Source organism: Apis laboriosa, unplaced genomic scaffold, assembly GCF_014066325.1.
Source record: "Apis laboriosa isolate Shangri-la unplaced genomic scaffold, ASM1406632v1 scaffold1_cov151, whole genome shotgun sequence".
Taxonomy (NCBI): Eukaryota; Metazoa; Arthropoda; class Insecta; order Hymenoptera; family Apidae; genus Apis; species Apis laboriosa.
This window is the reverse complement of record NW_025222279.1, coordinates 2832686-2856627: the sequence shown is the minus strand read 5'-3', so window position 1 is coordinate 2856627 and position 23942 is coordinate 2832686. Positions and strand designations below refer to the sequence as shown.

Below are 23942 nucleotides of genomic sequence, written 5' to 3'. Positions count from 1 at the left end.
TTTTGCAAGTTGAAGTTCTGCTTTGAGATTACTGAGAATATAATAAAGAATATATATAAAGAATGTATGAATATAAGAATAGTAAAATTAAGAAAAAATGCAGTAAGGAATTTATTAAAGTTCGAGTAACATAGTTGTTAGAGAAATGTAAATTTTACTAAAGTTTTGAAACTTCTTTTTAAGAGATATTGGAATATTCTTCTAGTAAAGAGGATATTAACAGAAATCGGAAGATTAGAATTTTACTTGATACGAAGAGATGTTCGTTTCTTTTTGCTCGTACAACAACACTTATCCAAAAATCTTTTTCTTGCCTTTCTGATGCCAGTTTTTCAACTTTAGCATCGAGATATCAACCAACATCTCGGAAGAAAAATTTCTCGCTTCGTTACGATACACAAGATTCCACGGCTTCATAAATCATACAATTCATCTTCCGAGAAATTTCTTATTAAACACGATTTATCCCACGACTGAGGAAGCATCAATTTTCCAAGAAAAATCGCCTCAGAATAATTCTCAGACACGCTCGCCCGGATCACTTTGATCCACGGTAGCGGATCGTACAACGAGCGGAACAAGAGGTGTTCATCGTCGTCATCTCTTAGAAGATTATGGAACAGATCCACCCGCCCGCCTTCGCGTAGAATGAAGGAGGTCGAGAGACTCGAGGAGAGAATCGACCTTCGAGTCGTGAGAAGCCGCCTCCTCTATAATCGTCCACTTCTCCACGATGTCGATCCCTCGGCTGGCCTTGCGACTTATCTCGAGCCTCGATCGAGACTTCGACCTCGTTATCGAGCCGTTTCACGAGTTCATCTTCTTCGTGCACGCGCGTCGGCCCATTGATCGCGAAGAATAGCCGCGTTACGTAAGGGCCCATGCGGTGGAAGGAATCTTTGCACGATAAACACCGTGAATCATTCTCCTCGGACTTTGCATTCCCTCTGCCTATATACAATCGGATATTCACGATTTTGAGTGGTGTAACGGTTGAGTAAAGTTGACGCTTGAAAGCTTTGACACCTCTGCTCGAGGATTCGACGGTACGATACCATTTTCTTTTGTTTGTTGAGGTGAAAAATAATGGATTCGAGTAATAAATAATTAATAATAATAATTATAATGAATAAATAATGGTGGATTCGAGTGACGAGTAATTTATTCGAAAAATGTATCGTTTCTCTTCTTTTTTTTTTTTAATCGTGTTTCGTTACATTACAAGCAAATTACTTTTATTAAGTAAGTAAGTTGCATTTATTTTTAAGAATTTTAAAATGTCTATTTTATTTTTCTTGATTCTTCTTAATTTTGTTGAATATATATGGATGTAATATTTATTATTCAATGGAAAGATTTTTGTTGCTTATCTTTTCTTTCTATGTTGTTTCTTTGATAAATTGGATGTCGTTAAAGCAACAACGTATTCTCTTTTCTTTTTCTTCTTTTCGAATATGCAACGATGAAATATCTGAAATTATCTCTATTCTTTTCGAGAATTCCCATGATCGTTCCACGTTTTTCAAGCTTGGTAACAGAGGGTTGAAAGAATAACGGGCGTCGCGTTGCAATAAAAATCGCTTTATTTTTACGACACCTGTAAACAGGTAACCTTGTGTTCTCTAAAGTTGACGAATACTCGTCGTACGTTTCACGCTCCATTTCGTGTCCATCCGCAGATATGCATAAATCGAAGGCGGGCCCGAACCTCAAACTTATTTCATCAATTTACCAATACCGTCCTTTATAAATACCTCCACGATATTGCATCTCGTAGAGTATTTTCATTTCAAAGCATCCAATATTGTTTACACGTAGAGAACGAATAAAATTCATATTTTTATATACTCTTACTTGTTTTCTCTTCTTTTACAACTTTTATTTTTTTCTTTTTTTTTTATAATTCCTCAATTGAGAAAAGAAACTTTATCTAAATATTTTTAACATGTCATTTAACTACAATTTAATTATTTCAACAGCTAATTATTAATTGTAAATACCAATCCTTTATATAAAATAAAATTATTAACGATTTTCAAAAGGAAAAGAATTTTTTAATTTTTCTATTGTAAATCTAATTTCCAAAATATCTAAATTTCTAGTTTCCAAAATAGAATTTTTATTAAAATTCGTTAATAATTTTCAATTTCTAAATCACCTCAATCTTAAATATTCATTTGGATAACACTTCATAAAGGATTATCTAAAGATCTTTAATATACTATTTAACTAATTATTATTTCAACTAATTAATCGCAGATATCAATTCTTTATATAAAATAAAAGCAAAAAGAATTTTTCAATTTTTGTAATATAATTTCCAAAACAGAACTTATTAATTCATCGATAATTTTCAATTTCTAAATTTGAATTTTAAATATTCATTGGAAGTTTACTTTATCACAGATAAAGTATTATCTATTTTTCTACGTAACTACGTAAATTCGTATTTGTAAGCCATCTTCGAACGAGCATCTTCTTGGCGACAAAAGTGGTCAGGAAAAGAGTTCCAAATTGAATTTCCATCGAAGGCAATTTCCCTCGAAAGTAATTTCGCAAAGATTTCGCACGATTATTCACGATGCATCCTGTCCCTTTTTCGAACCGGAAGAAAGTGGTAACCGCGGGAATTTTAAATAGGACGCGGAATGGCTTGGAATTTCCATAAAAAATGAAAGGCGCTTTTTCACCCGAGCGACATCATAAACGAGTTCCATGGTACAAATGTTGTGGAGGAAGCAAATGTGACAAGGAGGAAGCCGCGTGCGTGACGAAATCCCATTTTTAAACCTTCAACGTTTCGACTTAATTTTCGTTTCACGAGATCACGAGATGAGATTTGCTGTTTGCAATTTTTCGCGAGGGGGAAGAAGATTTATAATAGGTATTGAGCTAATCGTTGGTAATTCGCGTTAAAATGAAAAATTTTTTAAGTACTTAAGAGAAATTGGAAAAATCCGAAGTGGAAATCCAAGCTTCAAACTTCGATTTAATTTTTTATGAGATCGTAAGATAGTTCTACAATTTTAAGTTAAAAGGAAAGTTGTACGAATGTTAAGTGATTTGCATTGGAATGAAAAATGTATAAAGTTTTAAAAGAAATTCGAGAAACTTTTTGAAAAATGAAAAATCAATTTCTTCTGTAAATATTTTATATAGAAATAATATTTTTCATTTCTAAAATAGTGGAATTAAAGAATTACTTAATTTAATTAATTATTAATTATTTCACGCGAATAATCGTCAAGGAAGTAAAAAAGTCCAAAAAATCAATAAAGAACGAGCAAAGGAAAAATCCGATATTTCTCAACAGACAAATTGACGAATTTCTCAAAATATTCCAAAGAAGAAATCATACCTGTCTCGAGGAGAAAGAAACTTTTTTCACAGTCACAAACATGATTTATACCATCTTTATAACCTCCATCAAGTATTCAAAAAAAGATCATAAATTTTCTTTGTAGAATGTGATCGCTTTTTCTTTTCAGAAAAATTCACGTTTCGATATTTTTGAATTGGAACGATCGCGATGAATTGGACGACGTCACGATTAAAAGACTAGCGTGAGAGAAAAAATGACCAGCTATGTATAACTTGTCCAAGTTTTGCGGCGATCAGACATTACATTTCTCAGAAGAGACAAAGTATCGCGAATCTTTATGATATAAATCGATGAAAATCGATGCCTGTGAAACGATACATGTCACACATGGATCTTAAACGGAAGTGGAGGGGTTGTGAAGTTAAAATTAGAAAGATTTATAAATTGATGAACGCAGTTATTTGAGAAAAATTATTTCGATTGCAAATTCTTATATATATATATAAATCTATCTATCATCTCATTCCATTCTTCTTCTCTAATTTAAAGAAATTATTTGTTTCGATTGCTTTGCATTGATATTAGAATAATTATTATTATCAATTATTATTATTAAAGTTCGAGAGATTTCGAATTACTCGAAGGTATTTTAAATTAATGTACAAATTTACATCGCTCGTGAAAAAATTGAAATTATGAGAATTAAAAGTACCAGAATTTTCCTTCTTTCCCAATGCGTCATTTTCTAATCCCTAATTCAAAATTCGCGCGCTACACAATCCAAATTTCTCAAATCTTTCGAGTAAAAGAAAGAATAAAAAAAGAAATAAAAAAAATAAAAAAAGAAAGAAGACGAGAAGATTTTCAAGTTCAAGTTTTCCTTCCGGAATAAAAAAAAAAAAGGAGAAAAGTATCCTTTGAAAATTAATCTAAGCTGATCGAATTCTCGAGGACTTAAGTGTCTCGAGGGGATAAATTTTTCCTTTTCTTTCTTTTGTTTTCTTTTTTTCTAGAACTATTTTCTTCGAACTTCTTCGGGCAGGTAGAAAAGGAGGGGAACAAGAAGAGATGATTCCATTTAATCAGAAACTTGCGAGTGACGACAAAGTCGTGTTGTCCTCACCGGCAGAGAGAAAAATGTATCGCGAACTTTTATTCTCACAAACTCTTTATTATTTTTCTTATTAAATTAGAAATCGCAAAAATGATGGTCGGATCTTAATTTCGGAGAATAATAATCGTTGAACGAGAGTTTCGATAATTTCGAAGATTATATTCGACGAGTACGAAATATATCTGGTTACATCCATTATTCACCCATCTCCTCTCCGTAAAACATCCGAATAATGCAAGGCGTGTGCGAAATCGATCACATGGCGAGCTTTTTCGACGAGGAAAGTAAGAGGGAAGAGTAAACTCGAGGATTATCTTCGTGTTGGATTGCAGTTTTTATTTGTAAATTGAAATATTTAACCATCGCTCGTGAATTTTAAATCTTACTTTTTTTTTTTTTACTCTGATGCGAGAACAAACAATTGTTTTCTCTGATGCAATTCTTTCTTTCTTTTTTTTTTTTTAATGAGATTTAAAATTTTTAGATAGATCAACAGATATAGTTGACGAAAGTTGAGAGATGTTACGTTGTTGAAAGAAGAAAAAAATCGTATAAATATATTTTAATCGATATTAAGAATTAAATGATTCAAGTTTCATTGCCCTCAAGTTTCGCATTGATATATCATTATTGAAATTAGTTAATTATACTACAGTTGAACCAGTTGCGAGATAATTATATTGAAATCTAAATTCCATGCATATTCAGGATCTTAAATACGTTTATACAAACATTTGAGAATTTCTATCAAAATTAATTCAATTCCTTTCAACTTTTTAAATATTTATTTAATATATTTTTAAATATTCTCTTCGCTAGAGAGAGAGAGAGAGAGAGAGAGAGAGAGAGAAAGAGAAACACAATCGATATTTTTCTTCGACGATCCCTTCTGTTTCTCAATGAAACTACTTCCTGCAATAAATATATAAGTATTTCTCCATTAACTTTCGATAATTAATTATTTTAGCAATAACTGATTTTACAAGTACAACAAGACATCGATTCTTAATTTCGTTCGTCACACAAACACGTGTCTTCCTTCCTCACTCTGTAAAATCACAATTAAATTCTCGTTTAAATTGAAACAGTAATGAAAGAATTTACAAGCCGTGAAAAATAAACAATGGAACGACTTACGGTTATAAATTGTGAGAAAGAGCGGGGAAACGAAAATTGCTCGTCGTCGAGTAAAATAATACGACGATACGTTAGATGTGTACAGATGCGTACACAGAAATTATTCTCCATGGTAGCGAACCAATATCCTCCCTCCGTCGCGTATTCAAATTACGCTTTCTCTTTGTTGCCACGATTGTTTGGCCACGCGTTTACCATTCCACCAGCGCTCGCCACCATGAAGTTTCACTGCTATATATTAATTACTATCCACACCATGTAATTCCGAATTCGTTTTTCGTTTATTGTCCCCTTCCGTTCTCCTGTCCCCTCCTGTTAATTGCTTCGCGCTTCAGAGCGACGAACTCGTTTGGAAATTTTTCTCTTTTTCCTTTTTCTTTTTTTTTTTTTTACTTCGTCCATTGAAAATCGTCTTCGAGTTTCTTAACATAAATATTTGAATATATATTTGGGTTAATCCTTTTTTTCCTTTCTTAGAAGAAAGATAGTTTGATAAAATTTTAGATCCGATGAAGAGAGATCACTTGTTCGCAAATCTTTGTTTCATCGACGAATAAGTAATTTCTTCGATATTGAAATTTTGCTCTAAGTGGCAAAATGAATTTTGAAATAGTTATTACATCAAAATCCAATCAAAATTTTATCATTCATTTGCTCAAACACGCTCTCACCGTTTTATAACCATAAGATCGTAAAATCTTTTCGCACACGTGAATTTTTATCAAGAAACTGGACTCTCTCGGTCCTCGATGGAATACGCAAAATTTTCGTCTTTCTTCGTCTAAAAGCCACGAAACGGGCCCCTCCTCTCCCCTCTGCCATCGCATTCGTAAAATTACGTTTCGCTTCTAAAGGAAGCGACGCGATTCTTGTCTATTTTTCCGGTTATCGGGTCTCGTTTATCGTGTAAAACCACGTCGAAACCCGGAGATCATTGTCATTTTCCCTTCGCTTCTATCCACCGTGAACGTGCACGTCTATCTCTAACTTGTTCCTTCCACGCTCGTTGCCTTCCTCTCCAACATCCTTATACGCGTGTGACTCTTTATACTTACAAGTTTCTCTCTCTCTCTCTCTCTCTGCTCGTTTGCGGATAGATATCCTCGTCCTTGTTTACAAACGAGCGTGTCTCTCTCTCTCTCTCTCTATATATATATATATATAAGCGCGTATGTGTTTCCTGTGGTGTAGATTCCTTTCGCTGCTCGCGTGTACGAATTATATCTACACAGAAGGGAGGACAGAGTTAGAGCTAAAAGGCTGCTATCGAGCGTCCCACTGCGAGCGAGCCCTGGAGGCCGGAGTTTATTAGCTCAACCCCCCCGTTCCGTAGCGATGGCTACGACCCTGCGTCGAGCGCGAAACAGCAAAGTTTTTTTTTTTACACTTTCTTTTTGTTTTTTCATTAGAATTAAATATTAAAGCGTACAGCGATGCACACTTGTGTGAAAAATATCCATTCGATTTTTGGATTTTGTATTTTTGGAAATCAATGAGATTGGTTCAATTAGAGAAGAATATTAATATAAAAAAAAAATTGTCGATCGAGACTTATTTATTATTATAGCAATTGAGGTTTCGTTAGAGAAATGGCAACGTAATGAAGATACATTGACGTCAATTCTTCAATATTCTATGAATATTCTGTATAAGAATTAATTGTATCGTTAAATCATAAAGATCTTGAACGAGATTTTTATAATCTGTCTCTGGATTAATAATTTTTTGTAACAAATACCTCAAACGTGATGATCAAAATATGAATAATGTATAATCGCAAATTAACATTCTCTTCAAGATCACACGTATAAAAAAATTCCCTACAACGATTCAAATTTAATACCCACATAGAAAGAAGAAAGATGAATGAACGAATAGAAAAAAGAAAAACGAAAATTAAAAATAAAAAAATCGTTGGAGTTTTCACGCGCGTTTCGAATCTTTCGCTATGCCAAGTTTCGAACCTCCACCCTAAGGCGCTCTAAGGTTTCCCTGGCGGAACTCGCAGGAGGCACGATAGAGAGAAAAATACGCAGGGACGGGTTCTGTTGGGTGTGCGGCTCTGCCATTACGAGGCGCGGTGACTACGAGGGTGCGTGGCAAAAACGTGGAAGGACGCGGGACGCGGAGGAAGAGCTTATTTGCAGTACAGCAAGCGGTCAGATGACTCGGTTCCAGAGAGCCACCCTCGACCCTTTCGACAGATGTTGGATGTTCCCCTGACGTGGGTCCGTCCATGGGCCTCCCACTTGCCTCTGCCGTCCACTTTTCAAAATGGCAGAGGTGGCACGCGTTCAAGGACGTCTTATCTACGATCGTGTCTTCTTTTTCTTCTTCTTCTTTTTTTTCTTTCGAAATCCTCCGATTTGGATTTTGGATTTTGGATTTTGGGGGGGATTTGAATAGGATGGAGATGAAATTTTCGAAGAAATATACGACGAAGTTGAGAGATGTGTTTGAGACAAATGGAGGAGGAATTTTGGAAAAATTCTTTCTAGGGTATGATGGAAATTCGGTTTTTCTTTTTTCTTAAGTTTAGAGAGAATTCTAAGAGTCATCGTGTTGTTGGAAGATTTGAGAGTGGAAAGGAAATGATCTTCTTTTGTCGGAGAACGAAAATGGGAGAGAATGACGATGGAGGCGATCAATGGTGGATTCTATTTGATGGAATCGGTTTTTCAATGAGTATACTTCTCACTAGAATACCTTCATCTTCTAAACGATCTAATAAACTCTAGCAGAGATAGGATTCTTTATGATTGGTGGCGGCGCCACGTGGCAGAGAAAGAAGAAAATGAAGAAAACGAAGACGCACGAGGTAGAGGAAATATCTTCTTCGTTGTTATCGTTATTTTAAGGACGTATATAATTAGATGAATAAAATATTCTTAAACTTACAAGATTTGCGCGAGATGTTCAAAGTGTTATGTTCCATAAAATTACAAATCTAATGTACTGTACAACAATACACTAGAATCAGTTACGTAAAATATAATTAAAGGTAGTTGAGAACGCGAAAAAGAAAAAAAAACCTGGAAAAATATCGTAAGAATTAAACTTGAAAATCGGGAACAAGATGCGTCTATTCATCGTGCATATATAAATTTCATTTAAATTACAATCCTACATTTGCATTAGAAAAAAACTCAGTTTCCGTAAACGTTGCAAACATCGAATATCGTTCGGATATTCAAGATGAATTCTCCTTTGATATTCTCTTTTGCAAATGAAATAATTTAAATTCCTTCCGTAGAATTGAAACCATTAAAAATTTAAACCATTAAAAATTAAAAATGAAAACCATCGATCTTAACGAAAAATTAATCCAAATAGCAATGGCGTGCTATTTTTTCCGCTTCGCGTAATTCCATCCCCGCATTCCGAGGAAAGTGATCCATGATGCGAATTTGAAACGAATTTGAAAGAGTTGTCCCTTCGTAATAATCGCGAGAGGGAGCTTTGGAAAAATTTGAAAAAAACTCTTAAAGGTTGTCGCCTCGCGAAAGAATTAACGTGTCGCGGTTAATGCACTCGAGGTACACGCGTGGCCGCACTTCCTCGAATTTCCAATGTAAATCCGGCACGGCGGGGGCTTACGTAAATTCCCCGCTGCAAAATTCCGCGGGGGGGCTGTTACATAAATCCTAGCGGAGCCTCATCGAAACGCCTCGGTTACGAGGAAAAAAATTATGTAACGCCGATTCAAGCTTTGGAAAGTCGCCTATCGCCTCGAAAGTATCACGAGGCTTGATTACACCTCCTCGCAGAAATGATATTTCGTCGCGAGTCGAAAAATAATTTGCCTTTGAATTTTATTTTTTTTTTTTTTCTGTTTTTGGTATCGATAGATTTCTTTTAACCATATTCGAGGAATGATAGTGGAGGATTAAAAAAAATTTCAGTTTTGTGAAACGTATGAAAAAGTCTGGAATTCTATAGAATTTTTCGACGAAAGTTGAAGATATTTACGACGATTCTTTTTTCTATTGGAGATTGGATTGATAAAAAAAAAAAAAAAAAGAATCGCAAAAGTACGCGTTAAGAGTTTTAAAAATTCGTGTTTCAAACAAACAATAACTTGAATTGTTTCGTATACGAAATTCTTCTGTTCTTCTGTAGTTAGATCATTGAAAATGTTAATTGATTTACGTTTCAAGATTGGCATCATCGAGTGCAGAGGATTTCGCAGGGACGATTATGTAAATTCATCGTTTGCCACACTTTCCAACGCAATTTCGACGAGGAACGTGTTTATTCACGAGTTATATAAGCGGTATGTTTTAAAACGGATAAATCTCATTGATTGAGACAGAGCATTGGGCATTAATCCGTTTAAAAGGTGAACTAATTAAAAATTTCGAATAACGAGTTACTTCGAGTTTCCATTACTTGTTTGAAAATCTTTGAATGATGTATTTACTCGTATTATTATTATAGTTGATCCTCTTCTCATATAATCTCGACGAGTTTTCCACTACAATTATTTTTATACTTTGAACAATTATTTTTATATTTTATATTTTTATATATTGATAAATTAATCGGAGTTACTTATCGAAATAACTTTATTTCGTAACTTCGACTCATTAAATTTTTGACCATCGATGAATCATCCTCTGAATGAATAATAATCGATTCAATAATTATATGGTTTCTAAACTGGCCGCTTCCGAGAAGAAGAAGTTGTTGCACTCGATGGCATTAAAAATTCATGAATTTAGTGTTACGTATTCGGTAACGTACACTAATGAAGAGTACATTGAATTTAAAGATAAGTTTCTCAGTATGGAAAAGATCGGGGATTGAATTATCATAGATAAGACGAATGATAATTACTTATGAATGTTTCATAAATGTTCGTAAATGTTTGTATATTTACTTACAATGCTTTCAAGAGTTCATTAATCTTTCGCCGTTCCTAATTATTTAGTCCATGAATTACGTAGGAGTGTGTCTTGGACTTTCGTATAATAATTCTAGTGTTGAAAATTTTAAAATACGATCTTTTTTTTTTTCTTTTTCTTTTTCTTTTTTAAGTAAGATTGATGGAAATGCTGAAGATAAATAGCACAGAAATAATATTTCGTTTTATATTTCCGTCGTTATGATTGATGAGACGTCTAACGTTGTTAAAAAATTTAACGAATAATTAATATCTCGGATAAAAAGAAAGAAAGAAAGAAAGAAAGAAAGAAAGAAAGAAAGAAAGAAAGAAAATAGAAACGATGTACATTTCTATCTCTTGAATGAAAATATTTTCACAATATATAATAAAAATTATAAGAAATTCGAAGTACAAATATATAAACATGCAAAGTATTTCGTATCGATATTTACACAAATTTTATGCCATATATTTTGCGCATGTCGATACATACGTATTATCATCGTGCAATCCATATGTCGTACAATTTTACCCGAAAATTTAAGAAGTATGTTTATGGCATGCAACAGAGACAAACCTGCAAGCCACATGCTGTGGCCAAATACGATACGCTCAAATGTAAGCGTGTTTCGTACTCAAATTTTTAAAGAAACGTACTTGAATAACGTTTCGAATTTAGCATTTAGTCGATAATAGAAAAATATACTTTCAGAATTCCATTCCACGATACGAAACTTACGGATTTTGTGATCAAAATATCACTATAAATTGTGATTTCTATAAATTGGATAAGATTATATATTAATTTAAATTTTAAAAAAAAGGGGGGAGCAGGAGAATTCATTCCATCCTCCAAATATTTTGCATATTTTTAAACATCACACTCTCATTTCTTGCTCGTATAAATTGCATAAAAATCGAGATCCACATTTCGAAATATCACATTTGTTAACAAATTTTCGATAAGTACAAAGAGTTAGATTATCTCGTATGCGTATGGATAATTCCAATTCCGATGCAATATCCGATATCCTGCTCACTTCTAATTACGAAGATCGGAACACAACATGTGGAAAGAAGATACAGAAATTGCAATTACAATTTCGACGAATAAATAAATAAATCGAATCTTCGTCTTTCCTTCTTCCCCTTTCGCCTCGAAAAAATTCGCTTTTCCACAAAAATCGAGGCAACGATCCACGGATCGGAGGATCATCGTCCGCGCATGGAAACGTGACCGTATATACGCGTTTACGTCGTCGCGCGCGTTTTCGATGGCCTGGCCGCCTCTTAATTCCCTTAACGAGGCCGATCTCGCGCGCGAAACGCGTAATCCTCGAATTTATCGAGGCCGTGCGCCTCGAGTGTGACTCGACTCGGTCGCGGGGATCAGGGAGGAGGCAAAAATCGTTACGTAAATCGTTTTGGCATCCGAGCTCGGACGAGACTCGGGCAAAGGCTGTTGCGATGAAATATTCATGGAACTTTTTGCAACGCGTAATACTACACGCGTTACGGGGCAATTAGGGGCAATCCGCGGGCCGGAAATGGCAGGTTCCTGGTAACGAGTTGTTTGTTCTGACCACCGAGAGAAAGAGAGAGAGAGAGAGAGAGGGAGGGAGGGAGAGAGAGAGAAGGAGTTGAATTTCGGCTGATTTGTCGGGAACTCGTGCTTTTACTTAAACTTTGATGTGTAATATCAGCGTTTCTTCTTCTTTGATTTCTTCCCTTCTCCCTCTTCTTCTTTAACTTCTTTAACTTTTGGCTCGGTTATTCGATTTATTATTTTTTTTTCTAGCGAATTCCAATTTATTCTTTTAATTTTTCTTTAATTTGTTGAATTTCGGCTGATTTGTCGGGAACTCGTGCTTTTACTTAAACTTTGATGTAATATCAGCGTTTCTTCTTCTTTGATTTCTTCCCTTCTCCCTCTTCTTCTTTAACTTCACTTTTGGCTCGGTTATTCGATTTATTATTTTTTTTTCTAGGTGCAGCGAATTCCAATTTATTCTTTTAATTTTTCTTTAATTTAATTATTGAGCGTTTGTCGAGGTGCGATTTTTAAATTATCAAATAATATAAACGATAGATTGATTTTAAACGAAACGATGGTGGTGTTTTTTTTTTTTCTTTTTTCTTTCTATTTATTATCTTAACTATCTTTCCGTCGAAACGAGTTTTGGAAATGGATCTTGGAAGTTCCATCTTGAGAAAGTTTAAATTTATTAAGCGCAAAGTAGTTTTCGATTGAGGCGAACCAGCCCCCCTTTCCCCACTCGCCATCTAATCCATTAGGCGAAGTTGTTACTAACAGACAATTATTGGAACGAGAATGTATCCAACGCTGGTGTCTATCGGTTAAATTAATTCCAACATGGATTCTACGCTATTAAGTCCTCAAATTGTTCGTAATACGCAACACACGGTGTATATACACCTCGAATTTCCACGAGTTTCCTTAATCTAAATTCTCTATCTCTGGCTGCCACTGTTCGTTATTATTCCATCGTTGACAAAACCGAATCTATGAATAAATTCGCTTCGTACAGAGAGAGAAAGAGAATCACGTGTATATATATATATATATTTCTCTGGCAAAGTGAACAGATATATCAAACTCGCTTTTGCCCTCAAATTCATATCGTACAATGTAAACAAACGAACTGTAGTTCTTTTCTTTCTTTTAATTCAAGATGATTCGTTAAAATTCTCCTAAAAAAAAAACAAAGAATATTAAAGTATATCATTATTATGGATTAATATTATTCAGAATATTTATATTTTTTATTTAATCCCCGTTATATCGACGAAGATTGTCTCGACTCTTTCTCTCTGCGAATTAAAAAATTGTATATACGAACGAACAATATATATAGATACATAAATACATAATTTTTGCAGCATCCATTAACTGTATCGTTAATACAAACGACACGAATTACATAAAAAATATATTGTACATATCTCGAATAACAAAATAACAAAATATAATTCTCGTAAGAGAAATCCTTATCCGTCCACTCTTCTTCCTTTCTTTTCCTTCTTTTAAAACTCGCAAACGGAAAGAAGCGGACGAAATATCGCGATACGATAAGCTGATAGGGCGGGGTGAGGGATGAGAAGAGGGATGGCGATTTTTTGCCGTGTGGTTCCAATACCGACGAAAGCAAATCGACATAAATATTGATAACCGGACGGCTCTGTAGGAGGAGACGGTAGGACACCGTGGAGAGGAACGAGGAGAGAGAGAGAGAGAGAGAGAGAGAGAGAGAGAGAGAGAAAGGGAGGCCGTGAGTTCGTGACCGGAATAACGACTGGGCCTCGTGCTGAGGCGCATGCACGAGCAAAAAGGGCCCGAGAAGAGATTCGACCGACACTCCCGTCCCTCGAAACGGGCGCAGAAACCGCAACCTCGGCCAAACCGATCCTCGAATGTCGCACGATTGATTCTGGTAGGCCGGCCTCCAAACCGCTTTCGTATTGTGGGAAAATTCGAGGATCTCGATTCGTTGATATTCCTCCGGCTTTTTATCCGCTCTTAATTAAGATTAAGATTCTAGAAATGGTTATCGACGAATTTTCGCCTTCTTCTTCTCGAGGATAAAGGATCCATTAATTTCTTCTTTAACTTCTTTGGTGGATGATCGACTTTTTATCTTTTAATGTGTTAGTTATTTTCTATTAATATAATAAAATTTGGAATTTAAATAGATAATAGATTTTTAATTTTGAGTCAAGTGTTACGAGTATATATTATTTATAATCACGTTACAACTTACTGTTTAATCGGGTTACGAAGTAGTAATGGATCTTTCGTGCTTAAAATAAATCATTGTTTCCTTATAACTTTTCTCTTGGACATCCAACCTCTCCGTTGAAAAACGAGAAGAAAAAAGAAAATTTACTCGATGATCGTTTAAAATTACTTAACACGTATATCGAAATTCCACGATGGATAAAAGAAATATATATCTGTTTAGAAAGAAAGAGATGGAATTAAAAAGGAGCGAAATCGAAACCAAAAAGTTGTTATTTATCGTTATCCCTTTTCTGGGGGTCGGACGTCGGATTTTTCCACGCGATAACGATCAGAGGAAGCGAAATTGCCGGTCGATTATTCGCTCGATCGTTCGGGACATCGTCGAGGGAGAGAAGGCGGAGAGAGTCGACAATCCCAGAAAGGGAGATCCGATATGAGACAGACGATAACGAGTTTAAGTTCGCATCGACGAAGAAGGCATCCGCTCGGTACTCGAGAAATTCCACTCGTTACTCGTCCATTGCGAATCTATGCTCCTCTTTATTCTTCCTTTGATCCTGGCAGATTCAGAGTTTTCCTCAGCTTAATCAATGATCAAAATGAAGATCACTCTTTCCCTTTCAAGATTGGATAGGGGATAGATTTTTGTCTTGCCAGTTGCCAAGTTTGGAATCTTTGGAATCTCTATTTCTCCTGATATTTTCGACACAGTGAAGAAATTTTCAAGTATTATCGTTGGGAGAGAACTTTTTTCATAATGATGAAATTGAATAATGGAGGGGGGCGATGCTAAATTTTTCCAGACATTTCGAAAGCTGAAGAATATTTAAAATATTTCCTGCCAAGGAAGCAAACCCTTGGAAGGATATTACGATGAGAAAATAAATAAAAATAAAATAAAAGGATGCAGAGGATGAATGTTTAAAACGAATCGTAATTATCGTACGTAAATAGGTATAATTAATACATTCTCTCATAAATTTCAATATATAAAAACAAAAAGTACTTAAATACTAATTTAACTATTATTAAAAAAAAAATTCTAATAAAATTTAAGTTTATTTGTTAACAACGATAATAATTTACGAATCTTACTTTTCATCTTCAAATTAGCTTTCGAAATAAAGGAAAACACGGGTATTTCCACGAGAGAAGGAAGGAAGAGAGTTTTCATTACGTTCGTAAATTTGTGTCCCTATTAAAGCGTATATAACTGTTGCACGCACCTAGAGGCTAGGGTCCTCGTTTACACGAAACATACCACATACTCTCGTCTGTTCAACGTGCAAACACGTTGAAGAGCATTTGAAGGCGCGGTTCGAACGCGATGCATAAGCCACGATCCGATTCACCCTTTGTGAATTTTCTACGGGGTAAATATTTGGAAGGGAGGGAGGGGCCAAATCCCCTCATCGAGGATGGGAAGATCGATCGATCGATCGAAGGACTTTTCAGAAATTCTTTACAACTAACCTTTATTAATTTTCGTCATAACGCATTCGTTAAAGTTTTATTCACAAGTTTACGATCCCTTCCTTACTTTTGACTTTTGTGATGATCGATTGAATCGTGTTCTACTTCTCAATTGGAGGGTGTGTTAGAGAGAATACGAGGGAAAGAAGAATTTAAAGAGAGGGAAAGAATTTAAAGAGAGGGAAAATTTTATTTTTCTTTTTTATTTGAGAAACGAATCAGGGTAATTTTCTGCGAATTGAGAAACGATGATTCTACGTAAAATTGTATTGCTGCTAATTATTTTCACCGTGAATAATGAATTGAATATGAGAATTATTCCGAGTAACGAGTCGGTTTCCTGCCAGTTTTAAATTTTCGACGCGTGGGCGAATGGAGAGGAGAGGACGAGGGGGGTGGATACGAAGCGGAAGAAGTCGTATCCGCCTCGTCATGCGGTCCAGCCCCACTTGGGGCTGTCAGTTTGCCTGATTTATTGCTCTCTGCCCCTTTCAACCCCCGGTAAACTGGTTACACCCTTGGATCACGTTGCTCTCTATCTCTCTTCGCCAACGCGAATCGCGATCAATCGTTTTTACCCTTCGTATCGATCTCGATAAGAATGGAATCTCATGGATTGTGATAAAAAAGATATTTCGATTTATTAATTTTCGTAGTGTTAATAATGAATTCATTGACAAAATATTAAAATATTAAAATATTTGTTTGTGTCAAAAATAATCTCTCCTTCTTTTCCTTCTTTTGAATAAGAAGAATAGAAAAATATCTTAAAACGTTTCATTTCTCATTTAATAATTTCTTTGCTGTAAAATTTAATCTAAAAGGTGAGATAAAAAAATATGGAAACCATCGGTTAACTCAGGATATTCCTGAGATAATTTCAATCAACGTTTTTTCCATTAGAAAAACTTTCGTTTCAGCTTTAACAAAAAAGGAACGGCCAATCACAATCTCTTGTCGTGATCACAATAATATTGCACGAAAACCAACTCGTATATTAAAAGACCATTTTTATTAACTCTTCAATTTTGCAAAGCGCAATGATTAACCATTGATCAATCCATCCCAAAAACATTACGTACAAATGAAGATTCACGTTCATATCCAAAATAACTTCAATTTCCTAAATTTCCCCCCCAATTTCCATTCTTCACGTGTCTTTCCAACGCGAGATCCAAAAATTCTTATCTCCCTAAAACACACCCCCATCCACTGTCTAATAACTAGAAATTAAATGGATCAATAAGATGTACTCGACAGTTGCTCCAGTTTTGTATCATGATTGGCAAGGAGGAAAACTTGATTGGCAGACCGGTCATTATCGGTTAATTCCACACCTGTGCAGCCTTATTAGCCGAGCTCTCGATCAATCGTCTCGACGGCGGATCGAGGGGGCTCGAAGTGAATTTTTTTTCGTGGAGAAGGAGGCAAGAGGAGAGATGGGGACAGGGGATGGGAGGAGATGGAAAAAGGGTGGAATTCGAAACGAAAGGGAGATACGATCGGGCGATGATTGCCGCTTGAACTTGCGGGAATACCGTGCTACAATTAGTTAACACTTTTTCAAGAACGGAGGGGTCGATGAACGAGATAGGGAGGAATTTTCGACGAATGAATAGGAATCGTGATCGTGGAGATTCTGGCGATAAGGGGAAATCGATGGTGGAAGTGATTATATAAAAAGATAAATTTCGTGGATTAAATTTCGTGGTTTTTTCTTTTTCGTTCCAATAAAGAAATTTTACAAAAATGTATCGAGATGATTCGAGTTTGAAGAAATTAAGAAGAAACGTGGAAAATTTAATTCTATTTAATTCGAAAAGGTAAATATGAAAATTTTAAAAATTGTGAGTCTGGTTAAGTGAAAAGGAAATGTCGCGTAGATTGAACGTCAAAAATTTTTCCCATTTAATTTGTCAAAATTTCACAAAATTTCAAAATTGACGTCTGAAGAGAAATCTATGATACGTGACGGTAGATTGGATGATTAAAACAATTTTTTTTCATTCTCTCGGATTCGAATAAAAATTTCAAAAAAAAAAAACATATATAAAAATCGGAATATATGGTTAAAGATTGAATATATCGGGAATATTCTTCAATTTGTACGTTCAAAAATATATTTTTTTCCTCGCTTTCCGCTGATTAATTAAAACTATTACGCGAATATATTCAGCTCGTAAATATACAACTCGCGCATGGAGCGGAAGTTACAATTCGTACATTACGTAATTTAAGCCAGCTGTTGAAGCCGGCTTTATCTTTATCTCTTTGCCGTAATTGATCTGAATCTCATAGACTCGATAATTATATAATTCGTTGTGTATCGTCGCTGGCTTGGGAATCAACGTCGAGGAAGCGACTCGTTAGCGAATCAGGTTCTTGTAAAACTCTTGTAAACCCTTCCTGCTTTCATTTTTCAATTCGAGGAAAAATATTAACCAGATTGAAAACACCAATCCCAACGGGATTTATTACGCGCTAATTTATATGTAGCAGAGCTGTTAATAAATTCACAAAAAATATAGAAATACCTGTTGAGACTTATTTATCAAGTTTTGCACCTGCGAAAATGAAATCTTTAATCGCTCGATGGTTCAATAAACAAGCTTCGTTCGACGAATTTTCGTAAATACCAAAAAACGTTTCACGCTTAGAATCCAATCTTTCGAAAATATTCCACGAGCATAACGCAATTCTACGTTTTCTACGAATATTCATAAAATATTTAATCGAGCACACCGATGATCGAATCGAAAATTTTCGACTCTGTGACAAATATTACAAAGTGAGGAAGTCCTCGTCGCATTGGAATAAGTGGAAAATTTGTTAAAAATTATATTTTAATTTTATATTACAATCTACCCCCATGGACAGGCAACGAACCGTTAAATAGCACTACTCTTTTTTCCCACAACATATTTTCCACACGTTTGAAAATTGAATTCGAACAATCTCCGTTATAAATTCATCGTAATTCCGCCAAGCTAATTAACACTCTATAACGCAATAATTTTCGCTTTCATCAACGAGTTAGATCTAGAGTTATGTTTAATTATCAATTAAAACACCCACCGATTACCAATCTCGGCCGAGATCAAACGTCGGAGGTAGTGTAGGCCAACTAGCGCGTAAAGAAAGGGGAAGAACGAGGAGGGGGGGAAAAACGCAGAGAAAGAGAGAGAAAGAGAGAGATGACACGCTGAACCTTTGCCCATCGGGCAAACACGGGATGACCCGTTGTCACGAAAACGGAAGCCGCCGGCTCCCCCGTTTTCCTGTAATCAACTCGCCTCGAAGTTTTACAGGAACGAAGGAAACGCTTTGGCGAAAGCTAATTAATTGGCATTGGATTCAACGGTTCAAACGCTTCACGGTTAATCACTGACCGAAACGAACCGAGAAATCCGAGAGTTTAATCCTAATTAAATGCTTACGCAGATTTCGCTAAGAGTTAATTAATTTCACCAACGTGCACACGTCGCGCGTGCTGCCCGCTAATGGATAATTAGAGGAAGAAAACACGAAAGAAACTTCTTTTTTTTTTTTCTTTTTTGCGATTCAGTGACACTCGGTTACGATGTATTACAGTATCCGAGTAATTAATGTTCTGATGCCGCCATGGAATTTTTAAATCGTCTCTTTTTAATTTTTAACAATATATAAAAGGAATCACGATCATCCTAGTCGAAAAGATTAATGGAATTTTGGCGTCGAGTATAAAATATATTTCGAATAAATTAAATTAAAAATTTATCAAGTATCATTTGCAAAATTAAATCTAGCAACTCTTCTCCTTCGAAGATGTATATATTTTTAAAATATATTCCTCGAGATCCCCCTCCCATTTTCTTAATAGAAAAATATTACATCCCAGTTCCGAATAACCAAGTCGATACCCGATACCGAAGGAAACGGATAAATCCATTTGCCGATCCACTCGCCGCAGAAATTTGAGATTCGAATTCCGTGGAAGATGCGCGCGTACGCGCTCCACACACACACACACACACACACACACACTCGTGGAAATTGAATAGAAATCGGGCAAACTTGGAGACGGAAGTGGGTACTACTCCTCCGATTCCGTACACTTTCCACTCTCGGTGGACGGACAGGTATCCAGGTAAAGGTGTATATATACGTATACAATCTCTCGACTGTATCGTCGAGAAAGTTGAAATTGCTCTATCAAACAGTCGCTCGGCTCTGCGCAGCAGATTTCTCCTGCAACACGTGTCTATCCCGTGATAGCCGGCGTCTCGCCTCGCGGCTTTCCCGCGAAACTTTCGTCGTTACTCGTGTTACGAGAGGCTCCGAGTTTTCGCAGAGAATCGATCGAAATAGGGATCGTTTTCTTTTTTTCTCTCGCGCGAAAAATGGTTGGAAAATGGTTGGTATGTGGTTAACGAGGAGGAGGATGGAAACATTGGAAAGTTCGAAGTTGAAATGAAAATTTTCGACGCGTTCGTTTGCCCGGCAAAAAGGCGGACCAGTAAGAGACTTCGAAAGAACGGCAGTCGTTGATGGAATTTTATTTTATAGCGTGTACGTTAGATTATCGAAGTGTAAACCGAACAAAAAGCCACGCTCGTTCAATTATTGTAATTTATCAGGATAATTTCAAACGCTCGTTAACTGTACACGATATATTAACGATGGTAAACAAGCGATTGATCACGAATTGGGAACAAAGAAATATAAAGGCGAGGCTTCGTTTTTACATCGTGCTACATCGTAACGTAATTATTTATATAATTATTTATATAATATATTATATATTATTATATAGTATTATTAGTAAATATTTATATAGTATTAGTGGCGATTTAGATTTTTAATTTTCATGCAAAGTTTGTTAGAATATTATAAACGAAGGGGTCAATTTTTAACCATTCTCGATTCGCTTAAATTACAAATTGCAAGAAAGTCCTTCGGTCCTTCCTTGCCGCGAATCTTTTGATCGTTTATTATTAGGGAGCAAGAAATACGACATTCGGACACGAAGAAACTGCGAAGAAGCGTTTTGACGCAAAAGTGACGGCCGTAAATTTGGTTTGGCCGCGCGCCTCATGCATAAATGCATCGTTAGCATTGTGGTGGATACAACGCTCGGTACACGCAAGTATCGCGATTCCGCGTCGCGATGGTCGCGCCGTTTCTCCGAAAAAAATTGCACCTTGGATCGAATTTAAAAGAAAAAAAAAAAAAAGAAATCGAATATTAATATCATAATTTTGAAGGAAGGCAACGGAGATTTCTCTTTCTTGGATATTCGCACGAAGTGAATTATATCGCGCCAAAATACTCGTCTAAAATTATTTATTGGAGAGAATTTTTAATATTTCGCGTATTTAATAATTTTTGGAACGTTTGTGCGCAACTTTTCGTGTCGAAAGTAAGAAAATATAATTTAAATCGCGCAAGATAAAAATATTTTAGGTCAAAAAATTTTATTTTCTTTTATATTTATAAATAATTAATTTTGAAATGAAAAATTTTATGCACCATATTCGCGTGGTGGATAATACAATTTGAATGTTAATCATGAAAGTTTAGTAGAAAAATTATTACGAAGAGGAAATCACTGAAACGAATAATTTCATATTATAGCCTCGAAGAGGGGATTAATTGGAAACGGTTATGAGACTAAAATAAGAAGCAAGATGAGGTTAGAAAATAAACCGAATAATTAAGTAGAATAAACGAACGGTTGGGATGAGGCGAAATAGAGGAAGATGTGGTTCAAAATTCGAGCTCGAGAATAAAATTAATCGGCGATGAGAAGTCAAGAAGAAGGATCGGATATTTCTTCCGTAATTAAGAATAATATCCGCAAAACCTGGATTCCCACGAAACTTCGAGGATCGAATATCTTTTTCCGTATCCGAGAACAGGATACGATTTGGGAAAAAGTAAATTGTGAAAATTGTGAAAATTTGTCGAATTTATCTTCCTTCGATCAAATATTCGAAAACCAAGTCACTGTTGTTCATGTTCCATAAAAATCGAGGGATCGATATTTATTCTTACGTTCGATCTATATCTTATGATCTATTCTATTAAATTTATCCCTTTTAACTTCACTTTTTAAGATGATATCGATTTGCAATTCTATTTACGTAAGATGGAGTTTTATATAAACAATTTTTGTTAATACTCACAAATTTTAAAGTTAAAATTTTAACACAAACGTTATTTTACTCGCATGGTAAAATATATCTGCTTGATTATCGTGCAATTTGATCAATAATCAAACGTAGATATTACATAAAACGAATAATAATAGCTTCCCCAGTCGTAAATATATTAACATTTTAATCATAGAAAAATAAAAAATACGAAAGCCAGTATCGTGGAGAAAACCCCATTCCAAACAGGACTTACGAGAAGAAATTTAAATTATCAATTAAATTTTACTTGAGATTGAAAAGTAACTTTCATTTTTAAAAATAGAAATATATACATATATAGAACAACATTCAAATCAACTCTTCTCTGCATCGAATCATCGCACAGTTCGCCCAGTGTCAAAGAGGTGTCCACGAAATGAAATAAACAACGAACAGAATAAGATACGTACCGTGAACCCGATACCGACCGTGGCCGCGAAATTTCCCGGTTGAAATTTTCCAGTGTCGAACTGGACCAGCAGGGACGTCTTGCCCACGCCACTGTCGCCCAGGAGGATTGTCTGGAAAGAAAAAGAGGAGGGAAAAAAGAGAATAGTCGGTCCTCGACCGCTATCGACTTCTTATCGAGCATACTCAATCCCAGGTATCCTTCCATCCGTTCCATTCGTCTAGATTCTCGATTTAGAATTGAATTGATATTCCACGTGGGATCTCGATCGATTTTAATCCTTTCAAATTTTTAAATAACCTTTTTTTTCTCTCTCTCTCTCTCTTCCCAGATTTCGTTATCAATAATTAACAAGTAAAATTTTCAAATATCCTCGAAAACTTGTCGAAACGAATAATATTCTATACACTCTTCCCCGAAAACGATTTTCAATCTCAAGTAATTAGAATCGAGGCGTGCTTTACGATTTTTCTCCCATTCCCCTTCTTTGAGAACAGCTTCTCAAATTACGCGTAACGCACGGTTCGATTTCAGCCGTGAACCGTGGCGAGGTGTGTGGTCCCCGTAAAGGCTGCGGTCGTCAGTCAACTTTGTTGCACTCTGGCTGCACCGTCCCCCAATATACCAACACCTGTACCCGCCAATAGCCGTTTGACCCGCTGGATTATTACATTGCGGGGCTCTGGGCACCTGCTTCGCGCCACCGGCACACGTGTTTCCATGCGTATGTATGCGTGTGTGCGTGTTGTCCAAGATTACAGCTTGGCAGTATTTTTCAAGTATTTCGATTTTTTCTTTTCTTTTCTTTTTTCTTTTGAGAAAGAATGAAGACGAATGGATCGAGATTGTTGTTATTGGTTACGTAATTAATTAATTTTATAGCAGATCATAATAACAATTAAGTACTAATGAGATCATTTTTGGAGGATTTTCCAGAAACGAACGCAAAAGTTGGTTCATATATTTACAAAGCATTATTTATTATGGGATAATTGAAAGATAATTAAAACGAGTTTGATTCGAAAGAATTTTTATTCTTCTCTCCTTCCATAATCCAAAGAATCGGAGGGACGCAGATACACTCCTTTTCTAAATAATACACACATTCGAGAGAAAAATAAGAATAAATCGTTTTATATCTTTGCGCTATCGTTAGATTCGTGATATACGAATATATTCGTGTTTAATAATTACGAAGGATACTCACTTTACGCAGTCGTACTATACGCGAATGGCCACGTAATCGGCGCGTCGGGGGAAGCGAATTACAATTTGTAGAAAATGATTTTCCCCCCCCAAGTGATCCTAACATCCGTGGAATGTTCGAATAGAATATTTCCTCGGATGCTGCGGCGGCGAAAGGATTTTAAAGTGTCGTTTTTCGATAATCGCACGCGAACGGTGGGGTTAAGCTTGTTTGCTCGCCACGAGGAATGCCACGTTGCCGATTGATATTTCGTATTTACGAAATATTTTTATGCTTCCTTGGAATTTGTATTCAAGAGAGAATAATCGGAGAACGTTAGAATTGAGGGAGGGGAACGAGTTTGGATTAATTTTTAATCGGAACGAAATTAACACAATGAACAATTTTTATGCGAAATATCACGAAAAATCTTCAGAATAATTCTGATTAATTATCTGCATTCTATGGAAATATATAATAATC

The 23942-nt window shown here is 35.6% G+C and overlaps 1 protein-coding gene across 2 annotated transcripts in view; it reads right to left on the bottom strand.

Moving 5' to 3' along the window:
* LOC122712308 (ras-related protein Rab-37-like) overlaps positions 1-23942 on the bottom strand; it is a 114445-nt gene that overhangs the window by 56736 nt on the left and 33767 nt on the right. For both annotated transcript variants that reach the window (XM_043931845.1, XM_043931847.1), the window contains one exon: positions 22275-22385. In XM_043931845.1, the coding sequence (XP_043787780.1) occupies positions 22275-22385 (111 nt within the window). The remainder of the gene's footprint in view (positions 1-22274; positions 22386-23942) is intronic.